At 42.3% G+C, this 17,831-nt stretch overlaps 1 protein-coding gene across 1 annotated transcript in view; it reads left to right on the top strand.

Annotated features, from left to right (window-relative positions):
- The first annotated feature begins 2,260 nt into the window (after nt 1-2,260).
- LOC126095471 (protein krueppel-like) overlaps nt 2,261-17,831 on the top strand; it is a 76,374-nt gene continuing 60,803 nt past the window's right edge. The window contains exon 1 of the mRNA XM_049910260.1: nt 2,261-2,285. Coding sequence (XP_049766217.1) covers nt 2,261-2,285 — 25 coding nt within the window. The remainder of the gene's footprint in view (nt 2,286-17,831) is intronic.

Genomic DNA, 17,831 nt, shown 5'->3' with positions numbered 1-17,831 from the left:
GTCTGCATTTCTGTGTGTTTGGCTTCCCTGCCGTTGATGATTTGCTTGCTGTATGAGCGCAGGTCAGATTTACTCCCCGGGATCGATCTTTCGCGAGCTTAATTTAATCTTGCTTTTGGATTGTTATGCTTTCATCTGTGATTGTGATCGTAGTTCCGCAGATTTAGCCGGGGGTGGTTGTTTCGGTGTCTTTGAGCTCTTGTACAGTCGTGTGACTGTATCTTGAATACGTGGAATTCATTATGTAAGTCGGCGGTGCCGAGCATTGGTGATAATTCGAAGAACCTAGCTCTATATGACCTAACGTGTTGGGTTTGATTAAATCCAGGCTGCTGCTGCGTATGTCATCAGTAGTTCAGTAACGGCCATTTCCAACTCGATTTTGTCAGGTGACGCCGAGCTTCCGTAGGAATGTTAAATTTGTTTTATTGATTCCGTATGGCGTTCTAACTGTCATAAGCAACACCTTTAATTGCCTTCCCAATTGCGGTTGTCCTCTTACGTTTCCTCGCCAGAACCTCTTTAATACGCCCATTAGGAGCAGTCAAAATTTTTTGGCCGACTGCTACTTGTAACTTACATTGTTTGTAGGAAGTGAGGGTGTGGACCAGCTTTTGTGTTTAGGTAGCAACTTTTATCTACAAGGTGTTTCACAATTCATGTTACACACTTTGATTGTAGAGGAGTCTAAGTAGATCAACTTTTACGTAGGAACCAATGTCTAAGAACGTCATCCAACGACGGTACAGAACGTCAAAGTTACAGGTGCTGGCGCCTGGAAATGTATGTATACACAGGGTGACTCCTTGATGATGTTACAAACTTACTAGGATGATGAAGGATAAATGTATCAATTTTTACAGGAACCGAACGAGTCGAATGTTGTAAACGGAAAGCATTCTGATACCTCTGGCAGTGGAATGCATGTTGGCAACCTACTGGTACTGTTGTTGCTAAGATTGTAGTGTAGGCAACTTTTGGAGGTGGTCAAAACAAGGAAATGATGTGTAGGAAACATAGACTCAAAAATGCCTACCTGAGGAGCTATGGGCACTTGCTCATCTTCGCTACTGTGGAACAATAGAAGTGCTCATAGCTCCTCAGGTATGCATTTTAGAACTCATGTTTAATAGATATTTCTTCTTGTTTTGTTCCATATTATCACCTCATAAAGTTATCTATCCCACAGTCTTAGCAAGAACGGTACCGGTACATGTATTTCATTTGTCAGAGATATCGAAACGGTTTTCGCTTACAATTTTCTTCGTTCGTTTCCAGTTTAGGGACTCTTACCCTAGGAAGTCTGTAACTACATCACGGAATCGCACATGTACTGGCGCCGGCGACTGGAACTTGACTCCTCTCTAACGTTTCTGAACATGGATTCCTGTGTAAAACTTGATCTGGTAAGTCCCCTCTATAACCTCTAGAAGTGTGTAACATGAACTGTGAAACACCGTGTAGAATCGATGTGGTACGTCTTACCAGAGAGAGCTCACGTCTTGATCACTGAGATGTGTCTTTTATTTGAGGCAAGATAGCAGTTCCCATGTCACCATAGGCGTGCGTGTAGTGTGATTTGCCTGTAGTGTTGTGTTACTGTGGTTTCCTCGGTCTGTGTTTCAGCAGAAACAGTCCCACATTCATCGAAATTTACTGTAACCCGACATTTCTCTAGCCAAGGCTCGATAGATCTGAGTGCTGTCTGTAGCCGTGAGCTAATGTTTGATGGTTTCCAATATTGTGCTAGGTTGTCAGCATGGATGGCTCCACAGCATTACGTGTCGTTCGGTTGTAGTTAATGTAGAGGTTAAACAATAAAATCACCGAGATGCTACCTTGGGGTACTCTGGCTTTTGTTTTTGTGATATGAGTGCCAAATGATGAAACCACATTTAGAGCTGTAGGTAGGTGCTGCGGCCCGGTGCCCTGGGGCTGATGAACAGCAAGTTGCCAGAGACCTCCCTCCCCTCCTGACGGAGAGGGCCTCCGCTGGGCGCCCTCGGAGGGAGGGAAGGGCAGGAAGGGTCTGACCGCAGCATCTGCGTGCTGCGCGCGTGCCGGCCCCCACTCATTACCGCACGGGGTGCCGGCTGCCGGGTGCCGGCGGTTGCGTCGTTTTTGCACAGAGGCCTGTCGTCCGTGGTGGGGGCAGGTGGGCGGAGCCTGTGCCCCCCCACCACCGGGTCCCTCGCCCCCCGCGCGGCGGCGGCGGGCTCGGCAGTTCCTCCCTGACCGCCGTAGCGCCCGGCACGACACCATGGCGCTCTTGATGCAAGACTCAGGTGCGTCTCAACAATGCTCACGCGGCCGCCCGCAGCTGCGTCCACGCCACGGCACGCCCGCAGCCTATCGATCTGCCGCAGAGCTGCTCAGCTACGACTTCGCTTAGTGCCGCGCAGATATCGCTTCCTCCTTGAGTGTCTGCCGCCAGCGATGCGTTTACTGCTAGCTCTCTCGGACAATTAACGCTGAGCATCCGGCTAGGGAAGTTAAATTTGTGTTGTCTGTTGCGTACGTGCGCTCTAACTGCCGCAAGCGACATCTTTAAGTGGCTGTCCGATTGCGTTTGTCATCTGACGTTTCCTCGCTAGCACCTCTTTAATACGTCGTTAGGAGCTGTCAAAATTGTATGGATCTCGAGGCTGACCTACCGTTAATTGTACTTTGCTTGCAATATCTAGAATCAGTGCGATATGTCTTACTGGTGAAAGCTTACTACTTGATTGTTCAGATGTCTCTATTACTACAGGGAAGATAGTAATTCCCGTGACATCATAGTGTCATCGTCTGGTTAAGTTATGTGACACATCCATATGCCTATACAGAACAGCCCCACATCTTACTGGATTACTCACCCAATATCTCAAACGCAACTAGCTCTTTATTCTCACGAAATGGTGAGTGCCATCAACGGGGGACGTCAAATTGATTCAACATTTGTAGCTTTCCAGAACGCTTTTGACACAGTTCCTCACAAGCGAATTTTAATTAAATTGCGTGCCTATGGAGTATCGGCTGAGTTGTGCGACTGGGTCCGCGATTTGTTGTAGGGAAGACCACAGTTGGTAGCAACTGACGGAAAGTCATCTACTAATACAGAAGTAATAGACTATCTAGCATTTTCCAAGGAAGCGTTATAGGACCTGATCTAAATAAACGATTCAGGAGAAAATCGGAGTACACTCTTCGATTGTTTGCAGATGCTACTGCCATTTACCGTCTTATAAAGTCTTCAGATGATCAAAACAAATTGCAAAACGATTTAGGAAAGATAGCTGTATGGTGCGAAAAGTGGAAATTGAATAATGAAAAGTGAGAAGTCATCCACATGGGTGCTCAACGGAATTCGCTAAATTTCGGTTACAGGTTATAACACACACATCTAAAAGCTGTGAATTTAAGTAATATTGTACTTAGCGATTACAGTCTCGAATAACTTAAACGGGAACTATCACATGATAATGTTTTGAGGAAAGCAAACCAAAGACTGCGATGTATTGGCAGAACACTTCGAAAACACAACAGATCTATTATGGAGATTGCCTACACTATGCCTGTCCGCCCTCTTCTGGAGTATTGCTATGCGGCGTGGGATACGCACCAGATAGGACTGACGGAGGACACTGAAAAAGTTCGAAGATGGGCAGCACCTTTTATACTATCGCGGAACAGGGGACAGATTGCCACTGGTATGATACACGAATTGGGGTGGCAATTATTAAAACAAATGCGTTTTTCGTTGCTGCGGGATCCTCTCCTGAAATTTTAATCATCATCTTTGTCCTCAGTGTGTGAAAACATTTTGTTGGCACCCACGTCATCATGACAAAGTAAGAGAAGTCAGAGCTCGCACGGAAACATTTAAGTGTTCGTTTTCTCCGCTCGCTGTCCGAGAGTGGAACGGTAGAGAAATAGCTTGAAGGTGGTTCGATGAACCCTCTGTCAGGGACTTGTTTGTGAATTGCGCAGTAATCATGTAGATGTAGATGTAGATGTAGATGCATGTGAATCTTAAGTAACAGTAGTTTCTGCTGCTGCTTGGCACTGCCTGCTAGTACGGGACAACACTGTCTTTGCTACGTACTAAGTTCCCTTCTTTAAAGTGCTTTTGTCAACAATCTGTATTTAGCTGTTTCTTACATTTGTAACAAATGCATTAAATCCCACATGTTGGCAACGTTCAGAGGCGGTGGGTCAGCCATCTACATAAAAATGACGCCACTTCTTTCATGTCTCCAACATGTACTACGTAATGTTTTGCTTCATGCATTCGTGGAAGTATTTTTCTGACAGCACTGACCAATAAAATGGTACATCCTAGAACCTTAGCTAAGGATGTAATCGGGTCCTTCCATACTTGGTCCTTGAAATTTTTTTCCTACTTATCGAAATATTTCCCTATAGAAAAAGGTGACACGTGTCATAAGTACTAAGTGGCACGTTGAATCGGATTCTACGTGAAACTGTAGCTCTTATCTTCAACTGATTTCAGTTCGCAGAATGGCAATGATTTACTACCAGCAATACGACTTTTGAGTAACTGACCTTTTTCCTTCATCGGTGCATAACTGGAACATCTCAAAGACGACGATCTGACAGAGATCTGAACCCTGTTCCTCCAGGATAAGACAAAATACCAGTGTACGTCCGTGCTTATTAGTATCGTTAGGGCTACGTTTCAAAGCGCGGCTGTCTTGTCTCCTCGATTTATGACTGAACTCCCATTAACATTGCGCTCTGCTTTTGCCGTGCATCTTTCTTTTATTTTTTATCTTATCTTCTATCTCTCTCTCTTTCTCTTTCTCTCTCCTTTCCTTAAGCCATTCTGCTGCTGCATTGAGTTACTGGCGCTCTAACACGAAGAGAAGTGGCCTTGTATCCGTGACCGATCACCGAATCCAAGACGAGACGTACGCGCTCGACAGTACTTCGGCATGGAGTCCAGTAATATTGGCAGTTCATTACTCAAAAGTAGGATTTAGTGAGCAGCTGCGAACGCCACAAAATTTATTGGATGAAGATCCCCTGTAGCAAACTGGTGGTAAAAACAAGAACATATGCAAAGAATGAGCAGTATGTTATTCTCGATGATAACGCAGACCGGCAAACCCGATGAACTGCGGTAGTAAAAAATATTGCTACAACCGAGAAATATCACCTGCATGCTTCCTATCTCTCCTATTGCATGCCTTATTACATTAATAAATACTGCTTATAGTAAAATGTTTATCCTACTTGCCGTTCAACACGTCCTCTTTTTTGAAAACGCATTTCAAGTATCCAGTGCTCATTTTCAGGTTTCACATTTGCACAAAAAAGACGTTTGATTTGAACTGTCAGCTTAAAATGCTCTTCGAGATACTCGTCAACTGTTTTTACTAATCAGCTCACAGTTTAGTATAATTAATATTGGAATGCGGAGAAACTGTATGCTGGCGCTGAGCTTGAGAATCAGCACTGAGGTTGTAAGTGCGTCGGTACGTATGCCGCTATATAATATTCACTATCCAGTGTAGTTGCAGAGGAGGGCACAACCATTGTGGCCGGCGCTTACTGAGTACGGGATACTGTAGATTTAATTTAATGTCCCGCAAAAGCGGCTGGTGCTACGATTATCTTCTTTCAACCTACTTTTACACAATTTTACGTTTTAGAGAAGCAAATTCCTAAAACTGTTCATTACACTATTGCCGATAAATGGCTCAAAATAGCAGTGACCGTAAAATATCTAGAAGTATCAGTCTGGATTAACGTAAAGTGCTACGACTGTATAAAATTAGTTGTAGGAGTGTTGACATGCCTCGCTGAGATTCATTAGAAGAATCCCAACGAAATATAATTGGTCTACAAAAGGAGCCACAGAACCCTCATTCGACCACATGTCGAGCATTACTCGTCAGTCCGTGACGCTTACCTCTTAAGAATTAGGATCAATGTGGAGATGGTCCAAAGAAGGGTGGCGCGTTTCTTTGCGGGATCGCTTTGTCGGTACGAGAGCTCAAAAAAATCCTGTGGCAGACGCTACAAGAGAGGCCTTTTGTATCCCGGAGGGACTTACTGCAACTCTGGGCCGTACGTTTCAGGAAGAGACAGCCTACATGTTGCTTCCTCCCAGTCACACCTTGTGAAATGACCACGATGGGATGGTCAGAGAAATTAGAGTTCGTAGAGAAGCCATCGTACCGTTCAGAATACAACAGCAATGGGGGGGGGGGGGGGGGGAGGGGGGGTGACATAGTTACCATATGTACCCTCCGCCACACATTGCGAGAAGGGCAGACGGCGTCTTTCCACGGCGATATTGGGGTGGCATTTTTTTATCACACCGCTCCCCGGCCCCTGTAGTCATTTCTCGAAACTGTAGACTTTTTTGTCTGTCAAGCAGCTGTATACGCGAAGATGAGTGCTTTCTGTCCCATTCCTCCTGTCAAGACGCGTATTATACTGTCAAACTTCAGTCCAAGGTATTTGGCAAATCCTTTACAAAAGCTAGGAGCGAGCTCTGACTTATGTGAAATATGTCATAACAGTATCCCAATACACTAGCAAATATTTCATAAAATGTGTTTATAAAAGACCAGTTAATCCCCTACCCCTCGCCGCCGCCGTCCCACGATTCTTTAAGGAATCGAACTACCATGTATAAAACTGCTACAAATGTCTGTTTACTTTTTTTACAAACGAGATAATATATTAAATAGTAATGCTTGTAAAAACTTTATGGTGGGAGACGTAAACCATTAATTATTTTGATTTTATTAGTTTCGGATTATCTATCCACAGGGTAATGAAGAGTTCAGAAAAGATTTGAAACGATATTTAAAGTTTGTTGGAAGTCGGTAAGTGCTCTCATTATCAAACAATGGATGAGGATAGTCTAGAAAATTTGTTCTCCATTTCAAGGAAAGCTAGCTTTTAACGCATTTCAATATTTATGACGTCAAATCTCCTGAATTATGTATCGCACAATGATACACGTTTGCGGGCATATTCAGTGGTGTATGTGGATACTGTCGGCAAAATGTGTTGCGAATATATTATTTAGTAATAATGAAGTAGTAAATTAAAACGATGTGCCTGATACTAAGGCTTTACAGCATGAACTGGGAAACTGTAGTAATCGACATAATTATTCCTTTCATTATTTGCGGGGGTCATCAGCGAGTAAAAGTTTCGTAAAAGTTTGAAACTGTAAAGTTTGTTCTAAGTCGCTAAGTGCTCTTATTCTAAAATATGGCCTGGATAATTTGCGCGCCGAGAACTACGCTGCTTCACATGCGTTCATGTCCTAACTTTAATAGTTGATGTATTATGTTTAACCTTTAATTTAAGATTATATATCTTATTAATTTGATTATGAGAGCATTTAAAAAATTAAATTCGGTCACTAATTATATGAAATACTGAAACTCAAATTTTTGTTGAATCTATTTATCAAGCAAGCTGCAGCTGGGAGTGGATGACCGGCCGACCGTAGGGTTTGAAAAAGTTATTTTACAGTGTAATTACGGTGCCAAGGAATAAGGCGGGGAATCGAATTCGGCTCTTCCGTGTAGTGCTCCCACACGCAGCCCACTGAAACGCGGAGTCGGCGTCTTTTTCGAATGTCGGCGATTACTCTAGAGTGCTGCCCATCCTCCATTCCCCGAGCCGCTTTCAGCTGTCTGGACGCGCGTCCATTCTTTGATGTTCGGGAGTTCCGACGTCCTTCTTATACCAACTCCCGATTTACCTTTGCTACGCAATCCAGCAATAAAGGCAGCATGCTTCTTTTTATCGCGAACACTCCCTACGTCCAATACTATTCAAATTGGGAGAGTGTTCTTTTTCTTTCTTTTCATTTCCAAACGTCCTCTTTAAAAATATTGACCATTTTTTACTTGGTGTCTCCAAGAAGTTCGTAGCAGTCTTCCGCACATCAACGTCACAAAAGTCTTATGATCGTCGAGAAAGAACGATAGAGTTGGAGAGCCCCGCCGAACTCCGAAGTTATTAGCGACACCCAGTTAGTACAGATAGGGTGTGGAATCAGCCGTGATCTTTTATAAGAAACCGGTGCCCTGTTCATTGATGCCTGGAAGACGTTCGATAAAGTTCCCCGCCGAAGTCTAATGAGCAGAATGCGAGTGTGCCAACTGTGATTGGATTGAAGAGTTTCTAGTAAACAGAGCACAGCACGTCATTCTCACCGGAGCGAAGGTCTTAGAGGCAAAATTAGTTTCATGCATGCTCCAAAGCAGTATTATAGGACCATTACTTTTGGCTGCTGATGCTGTTATATGCAGAGAACTTGCGATGCTAGGAAATTGTAGTGAAATGCAGGTAGATAGGAATCGATACTTGGTACAGCGAATGGCAATTAACCCTCAACATAAACAGATGCAATATATTGCGGATACATTGACAGACAGACTGGTTGCTTCCCTGAAATTGCTCTAAATATGCGTAGGGAGTGATTTAAAGTGGAACGATTATGTAAATCTAACCGCGAGTAAGCCAGATGCCAGACAGCGATTCATTCCAAGAATCGTCAGGGAATGTAGTCTGTCAACAAAAGAAGTAGCTTAGAAAAATACTCGTTCGACCGATACTTGAATACTGCTCGTCATTCTGGGATCCGAACCAGATAGGAGTGATACAGGAATAGAGAAGATCCAAAGAAGAGCAGCGCGGTTCTTTACAGGTTCATCCAGCAAGCGAGAAAGCGTCACGGAGATGCTCAGCCAACGCCAGCGGCAGACGCTCCAAGAGAGGCGTTCTGCATCACGGTATGGTCTACTTTTAAGGTTCCGAGAGCTAACTTTCGCAGAAGAGCCAGTCAGTATATTGTTTCCCACCTACGTATATCTCGCGAAAAAACCATGAACTTATAATTAGAGCGATTAGAACCTACACGGAAGCTTAGCAACGACCTTTCTTCCCGCGAAAATACGTAGCTGGAACAGCGAAAGGGGGCTGGCACTGGTATACAGACTACCCTGCGCCACACACCGTAAGGTTGCTTGCTGCGTACAGATGTAGACAGATATAGATGCAGAAATATACGTGAACTGCACCGGATAAGAGCATCTTTTCACCAATTTCCAATCATCAATTTTGTCCTCTGAAAAAATATTTTATATATACAACACTCCTGAGCAGCGGGGCCCGTTCTACACGGATGAAGATTGTTGGTGTTAAAGGAACAGCAATTTTCTTGTGTAACTTACGACACAAGTTGGAAGAGGAATCGGATATTGACCGCAGTGGCAATTCCTGCGATGTAAAATGGTAGAAGCAAGTAGACACATCGATGCAGTAATTAGGATACGTTAGTTTGTCGCTAACTCAGGTCAGAGTAAATACCTAAACGCTGTAAGTTCTGCCCTCAGCTAGTCCTGTTGTATACAGAGAACTTGCGACACTAGAAATCAACTGTTACGCTGTGTGTCAATGATCTGTTCACATGAAAAATGCAAAGTTGCACTGTGGACTAGAGTCTACGTCAGACTGAAATGATGTACCCAGACACTTATTGGGGAGCCTACAAAGATTAGACAGAAGCACAGGTACACCACCTCCATACTACTAAACCTCTGAGATATACGCACATCTTTCTCAACACTTTTTGGCTGCTAACCACAACAGCACATGAGAGGAATTCGTGGCGGGCCGCATTAATCGAGTCAGAAAAGTCCACTTCTCTTTAGAAATTCATTTATTTATGCGTTTCGGCCTTGGCTCATAATTAGGATATCAGCTAAAAGAACGTTAGAGTATTACGTCAAATGTTTTCTAGAAGCGTCAACTAGCCTATGCTGCTTCCTCCTGCGTATATCTCGCGGAAAGATCATGGCGTCAAAATTGGAGAGATTGTAGCCGACACGGAGGCTTGCCAGCAATCATTCTTACCGCGAGTAAATCGTGACCTGATTACGAAAGTGGGGAAACCCGGCGGCGTTATACAAGTACCCTCTGCCGCAAGTTTTAACGTGGCTTGCGGAGTATGGCTATAGATTTAGATGTAGATGATTCCACTACACACATCAGTAATCAACACAGTTGGTCCCAGTCTTAGCACTGGTGTTCACCTCAGTTGAGTGCTAATGTTAAGTTTGAAATCGTGTGGCATGATACTCTGCATCACGTTCTTTTATCTGATATTCTGATTATGAGCTGTGACTGGACCACGCAAATAAATAACGTTATTTAACGAGTGGACTGTTGTTATTGGCGATCAAAAAGTATTGAGAAAGACGTGCTTACAGCCCTCCTGCGTGACGGTATGTCGCAAGCTATACACTGAGATGTTCAAACTGGCAATAGAATTGAGGACTGTTTCACGTTGATTTTAGGTTGTAAGGTATAGGTAAATAGCAGTAAAACTGATAGTTCATGTCTGGGCCAATAGGAAGTGAGTTCGACGGCAGACCAGAGAAGTCTTGCATAGTTTCCTATGTGTCCAGTTCTCTTCCTGAAGGTCCCCCAAATTCTTCGCAATCTTTGTTGTCTTGCTTCCATTTTCTAGGCGGTCTTTCATGTTTTCTTCGCTCAGATGGTACCCATTCATGAACTCTTTTTTTCCATCGCTTATCACCCATTCGTTGGAGGTGGCCATGCCAACTTAATATTTTGGTGTCCATGGTACCGAAAATAGTGTGTTTTTCACCTGTAATTTTCCCGTATTCTGTCATTCTGTTATGTCCTAGTCTGGACATGCGACAACTTATTCGTCAAAAATCCATCCCTTTTTGGTTAGCTCCCATATTTCAGCACCATGCGTGGTCTCTACTGTTGACTTGTATAGCGAGGTCTTCGTTATCTTTGTATCCTTGTCATTCCGCAGCAAGGAATTAAGTTGTACTTGTAAAAACGGCGTCAATTGTGCAGCTGATAACAGCGGTACGTATCCCATATTTTTCCGCGGAGATGCTTTTGGACCGGTCATATGATGCAAAGCTAACGGACGCCGCTCTCTGAGATGATTTGCGGGCCCTCTCTCATCTGATGAAAATTGTCTCTACGGCGAATAGTTTTAAATGACTACTAAACTACCCCGTTAGTGGCACCAAATACGATACAAGTAATCGAGAGTGTCATTTTAGGAACTGGTGTCTAAAATATGCCGCGAAAGGAAGTTTCAATAGGCGGCGCACTCACGACATTCTCGACTATCGTTCATTTTGCTGTTCACCGGTCTTTCGAATCTCCTCGAGCATTCGCACCGGCACCGTTACCTTTTTGCCAGCCACCGATGGTTCCTCTATCTCCAGCATGACAGCGCAAAGCTCCATCTGTGTACATATCACAGTTTTCCCTCTAATCTGTGTATTCCAAGTATGGACGGCCATATGTACAGTGAGAACATAGACAAGTGCGATAATTCTTTTGCGTCCAGTAACGAGTGGAATAAACCACCGCATCTATTCACAGTAGCAATTTCTTTTTTTTTTTTCTATCCTAATGTATTTCGAAGCCTCTTGCTTCATGCTGATGAGCTGTTTGGAAGAGCTACGTGAAGTGGGTTTCTTACCCTTTCTATGAACGAACAAAGTTTAGATTCTTACAGAATTCTCATTAACATAGTTATAACACACGTACAGATAAAGGATTTGGGTGATGAGATATGCAGTACACATTCAAAAATTTTTTGCATTGTTGACGTCCTGCCAGAGATGGTTAATGGAAGTTCGATCATCCTCTACGATTCAAATGGTTCAGATGGCTCTAAGCACTATGGGACTTAACAAATGGTTCAAATGGCTCTAAGCACTATGGGACTTATCATCGGAAGTCATCAGTCCCCTAAATTTAGAAGTACTTAAACCTAACTAAACTAAGGACATCACACACGTCCATGCCCGTGGCAGGATTCGAACCTGCGACCGTAGCAGCAGCGCGGTTTCGGTCTGAAGCTCCTAGAACCGCTCGGTCACAGCGGCCGGCCATCCTCTACGACGCGCTGTCATACCATATTTTCCTCTTTATTTCCATCGACCATACCGGTATGACATTCGAATCGAATTTGAGAGGATATTGGTTCACATCCACGTCCACCAAACCAGATTTAGGTTTTCATTGGTTTCCCTAAATCACTTATGCGGAATGCCGGGATAGCTCCTTTGAAAACGATAAGATTTGTTGCCTTTCACAATTCGAGTCTAATGGTCTTGTTGTGTCAAGGCATTAAACACTAGTCGTGATTCTTCTAAATTTACTCCAGATACAAAAGTTACTACCTGTAACTTGCTATGCCCCCTATTTCACTTTAGACATTTTTATGAATAGTTATGTGCAAAAATAATTAGTTCAAATATATGTTAGACGTATTATTAGTGTACCTGCATACGAAAACATTATCTGCTATCGTATAAGATCTAATATACATTTGGACTTGAGAAACACACGCGTTTTATAACAGTGATTCACCGTTGGTGTTCTCATTCCATACTGAGCACCTGTGCATTTATAAATACAGGCGTAGAAGTAACTCGTCAAATCCGGAACGACTTAGCCAATCTAGGAGACAATGTAACTGCGCCTCTGTCAACATGTGTTGTGGAATAAAAAAATTTTAAACTATTTACCGGTAGTAAGTCACAGCGCGAAAGAAATCAGTCTCTTGCAATTTCAGATAACTTACCGAGGAAGGCCTCTTCGCTCTTTCTGGCACAGACAGTTCTCCGTTCCTCCACACTATCTTATTGTACTAACGGCTTCGGTGCTAGGTACACGGTCGACAATGTGCGTTCTCGGAAATGAACTTCACGGAAACTTAAACGTCGTTTGGCTTGTGAATGTGTGTTCCTTTCAAATAACCATTTGTTCTGAGTCCTAGTTGTGTACTAATCTCAAATACACTTTATGTGACCCACAGTCTTCTCAGACATAAGGTTCCAGTGGAACATGTCAATAAATGCTTGCCTTCTATTGACATCAGCTGGAGGTTGCGTGAATCCTTTGTGCCAACGCAAAGAGTGAAACTTCCGTGAGAGAAATGAACTGATGCAAGAGCGTGTAATTCGTCAAGTGCCACTAAAATTCTTTCTTTTCTCACTGTTATTTGGCGTTTATCGTCAAATAGACGCGGCAGGTCAATAACATTGTTGGACGCATGACGTATCAGCTGTGTCTTTAGTCGCGCTGTTCCCTAGCAACAAATGTAAATAATAAGAAGGGCCTGATGGGAATTCGAATGCTCCTACCGCCGAAACGAGAGCATTGTCTTGGTCGGAAAATTCTTATGGCAAGGAAAAACCTGCCTAAGTACTGGTAACCGTCAGATAGCAATAAAATAGTAACATGAAAAACACAAAGTAGTAGAACGTGCTTGAGTACCTTCTTTTGACTCTCGTCAGCTATAGGAAGTGATAAACAAAAATTAAATTACCACTCGTTATCTAAACTCACAGGAACATCGCGTATGCGTCGCATATGGGGGAACTGAAAGAGACACTATATCCTTATCGTCAGAGCTCTGCGTGGATACGAATATCCGCAGCAATAATTACTTTGCGGTTAAAAGTTAAAGGGCAGTGTGTCCCTCATAAACCGTTTTCATTTACTTGCATTGCTTACACATAAACAATGATTAGTATAAAATCAGTGAATCTACCAACATTTCTGTTACGTTTACAAGTACACAGCGCAACGCTTATTACATTGAACGTGTTGAAATCATTTAACGTTTTGATGAAGTAGTATACATTTTACGAACAAATTACATGACTAACATTTAAGAGTACTCAAGATGTGACGACAACACGACCTCATTTAACTTCCCATTGTTGCAGAAATGCTCCAAGAAAAATGCCCGAAATTCGTCTCAGTAGCTGAAAGTCGTAAAGTCCAGAACATATCAAGAATGTGACAGCCCATGGTCGTCATCCACGACCTTAGTCGACGGAATGTAAATCACGAGGTCTTATTTCAGAAGGCTAAATTTTGTCGCAGGTGAAAGCTTACCTTCAGAGCTGCCTACTGAACGGGTTAAAGTGCTTTACAAAAGTTTAGTATCCCTGGGATAAAAGCCTTGCGAATGTGTATACGGTATTTGTGGATGAGGACAGCATTTCCCTTATCCGTGTAGAACTCTTCTTAGTGCTTTTCGATTTTACAACGAATTTAACAAAACTATCTTGGGCGAAATCTGAACTCAAATATCATGAACTCGAAGACTAATCTCACGGTGAAACTGTTCACATTGCATACCTTAACAGCGTTCTAGCCCCCCCCCCCCCCCCCATCCATTCCCCCCAACAACGGACCTTTTACGAGAATTGCGATCGGCTCTCAATCGTTTCGTTCAGTAGCAAATGAAAATGGAATTTCCCTTCACATTCTTTGAACAACCGAAAATCCACGACCAGAAACAGAGGGGGGAAGAATTAAAGTACTGTCAACTGAACACCGCAGAGCGATAAGAAAAGCTAATGTGCAGCTCATTAAACGCATTCACGAAAGCCGAAATGGTTCCATAACAAGGCGTTGTCTATGGAAACGTTCGTTGTAGAAAATATCCTTCGGTGTAGACAATTTTATTTTACAGCAACTGCATCTCCGAATTCGTTAACATATTTTGTAGAATATACCAGAACTTCTCAGTGTACTGCTCATTATAGAAAATAGTTGACAAGGTAAATTACAGAGAACATTTCAGAGCTTCTTTAATTCATTTCGTATGTTATAATAGTGCAATCCGTCCTCATACTCTATTTTTTGAAGTACAGTTTCATCTAGGCTAACATTAGCATTCAGAACACCATCATCTACCAAAGATACGTTCGACCACTCAGTGCAAGGAAAAAGCAAGAAAGTCTTCTTATTATCAAACTAACGCGCGCACGAAGCTACAAAACGTAGACTGTCTTGCAAAAAAAAAAAAAAGAGATCTGGAAACAGCCGACGTAATTCATTGCTTAAAAATAAATGTTTCTGCCATTAACAGAAGCAGATGTGCAACGAGCTATTTGGAAGAAAATGTGATGGAAGTATTTCACTAGTGTACCTGTAGTATGAACCTCGGACCGTTGTTCTCCACGTCTTCTGTTGCCAAAAAAGAAAACGCAACTGTGGCTGCTGCTAGAAAAGTCAACTCCTCAGATAACCGATAGTTTGCAAATGCACTCTGTCCGAAGACGAAGTGTGAGTCGGCACGGCAACAGAGTGTTGGCGGCTTCCCATGTAAACCGAACTGAGTAATTGTTGGTTATCTTCCGCTGACGCCAGTTGATAAAGTCACGTTTCTGGTTCGAAGCCAGCGTGTACAGACGGAATAAACACATGTGCATGTCTCAATACGTTGAGCACGGTTTCACAAGCATGTCGCCGAAAGGATCTAAGGGACAAATTTACTTAAAAATACCTCCAGGAAATAAGCCACAACGCAGCGCAAGTGCAGCGGCGGCGGGGCCATAGAACTCTTTTCCCAGTTCTCGATATGCTGGCTGAGAAGTCGCTCAGTCGAAAATTATCGGCGGAAAATGACTTTCCGAGAGCGAAAAACCTAGACCATCACAACAATATTGGGAATCGAACTCAGCACTCATGGACGGAAGATCCACCTTGAAATATAATTTCACGGCATAATTCATAGTTGCTGATACATGTGATTTTGAGATATTGTCCTGAATTATGTTATCTAGTACCCATGACTGACAAACAGTTGTTATACCAGCTAAGACTTTTTCTGAGCTTAATACTGCCTTGCTATTTTTCTTACTGGGATCTTGTATCTACGATTTTTAAATAAGAATGTTCAAAATTTTTCCTCCCAACCCTCACACTTAATTCAATATTCAAAAGGACCTCTTCTTAGTGTCGCGCTATGCTAGAGGAGCCTAACTTTCTTCACGGTTTCAGACGGGAAGTAGATAACGCCGAGCTCGAGCGAAAGACCGACAAGTGTTCTGCCCCTGCAAAATGATTTAACATATAGTGAATGTTCAGCTCATCATATTGATGAATTTCTAAACTTTATCTCTCATCAGTTATGTATGGCTTCCATATATGCACTCATGAATGATATAATTTGCAGTAGTGGTTACTAATCCTTATGCATCTGAATCTTACATTGCTATGAAAACCAATTTAATTTTGCTTTAAACTGCATGTCGTGATTACACAGGCCAACAAAAATACGGTTTTGATTACCTTTTTGTAGGTCAAAGCTTTTCATTACTTTTTTAGAAAAGTGCTTAATCTCGCGGGTTTTTTGAACACTGTATCTTAATTAGCCCATCGGATACAATTTTGTTACAAAGTGACATAAACTAGAATAAAGCAAAAACAGCTAACAATATTTTTTAAGTACTGAGTTTTAATTTAAAAAAGAAGGCGAGGGATGCGAATTGTTTATCATATTAGGAATCATCGTATTAAAAGTCCCAAAAAAAGCCACTTCCACCGTTATCTAACTACAATGAAACTATGAAAGGCTTTTCGAAAGACAGTATCTGTTTTGAACAGATATGAACATTATTTTCATTTTAGTTTCACACTTTCATCGTCAAATGTCTTGAGTTTCTGAATGCAATGTTCTTATCTTTTATTTTATACTTTCAAGTGGTGGATATCGAGGGTCCATGCAGATCGTATTAATTTTTGTCTGTCCTCATTTCCTAATGTAATTTTGCTTCGTATCTATCTTTTTATCTTTCGCCGTCCACAGTTACCATGAATTTTTCGAGTGGCTTCACGATGACAGGAATAAAATTCATAAGCCCTTTAAACAAGTCCTGTTTGTCAGCGTCAAAAATGTCGAGATGGGCCATGCTTCGGTGTCCACGTTAAGCTATAGGACGCGCTATCACTGCGTGGAAAAGTCGATTCAAAGATCAGAGGAAGACAACAACATATCACCTCCAATTGGCCCATACCTAGTAAAGCCCTGCTATGATCAATACAACATTCGGGATGGTAACAGCGTTACCATATCTCTAACACCACTTTCCATGAAATTTGATAATCTGAACCATCACAGACGTTTTGTGATCTAAAAACTAACAAATGTTGTCAGGTAGTTGAAAATAAAAGTATGTGGGTTAAATACCGACTTTGCTACTGTAATACGGCGAGACAGGAACCGTCCTTCACAACACAAAAAAGTGAATATATTTAGTGTTAGTGAAAGTATTGTGTGCTAAAATCTACCACATGTGTAGAAGAACATGAAGAATGACGTAACAAACAAAGTCCGACCACTGAAGATGCTGACGCGTTTAATCTTAACTAGACTATTACAGTCGCAAAAGATGCTATATTACTTATGTAAGTTGTATGACTGGGGCTACGGTAATAAGAGGTCGAAAACACAAAGAAGACAACATGTACTTGAAAATAGCCGAAGACCAAAATTGGACACTGGTATGAAAATAAAATTAAAATTAACAGTTGTATGGATCATGGAGCCAATTAAGATCTGTCTTCCTTTATATTCATTTGTGTCATGTATGCAAAATCCCTTTCGTGAATTTCAGTTCCCACTACCCTGGCCAAATAATCTGCTTCACCTTTATGTATACTAGCATGTTTTCACTTTCAGTATTCTTGTAGATATTTTCTGTGTCCAAACTCCTATTCTCTGCTCTTGGAGCCACTGGAAAATGAAAGCGTATGTCGAATCTGTAAGCCTTATAACGGGAATTTCACTCGTACGCGTATTTTACCGATTTAGACAAAACGTAAAATTTGGTGAAATAAGCAAGGGTATCAAATCTAATTTATCGAGTATAATTTTAGTATTTAGTTTTAATAGTTGGGTTGCCGCTGCGTGGGAAACAACGTGCAAGAGCAGAGCGGAATGGGTCGCTCGCGCTGAACGCTCAGCCTGTGCGAGAGTGTGTGCGCCT

The sequence above is a fragment of the Schistocerca cancellata genome, chromosome 8 (assembly GCF_023864275.1).
Source record: "Schistocerca cancellata isolate TAMUIC-IGC-003103 chromosome 8, iqSchCanc2.1, whole genome shotgun sequence".
Taxonomy (NCBI): domain Eukaryota; kingdom Metazoa; phylum Arthropoda; class Insecta; order Orthoptera; family Acrididae; genus Schistocerca; species Schistocerca cancellata.
This window is presented reverse-complemented; position numbering and strand designations above follow the sequence as displayed.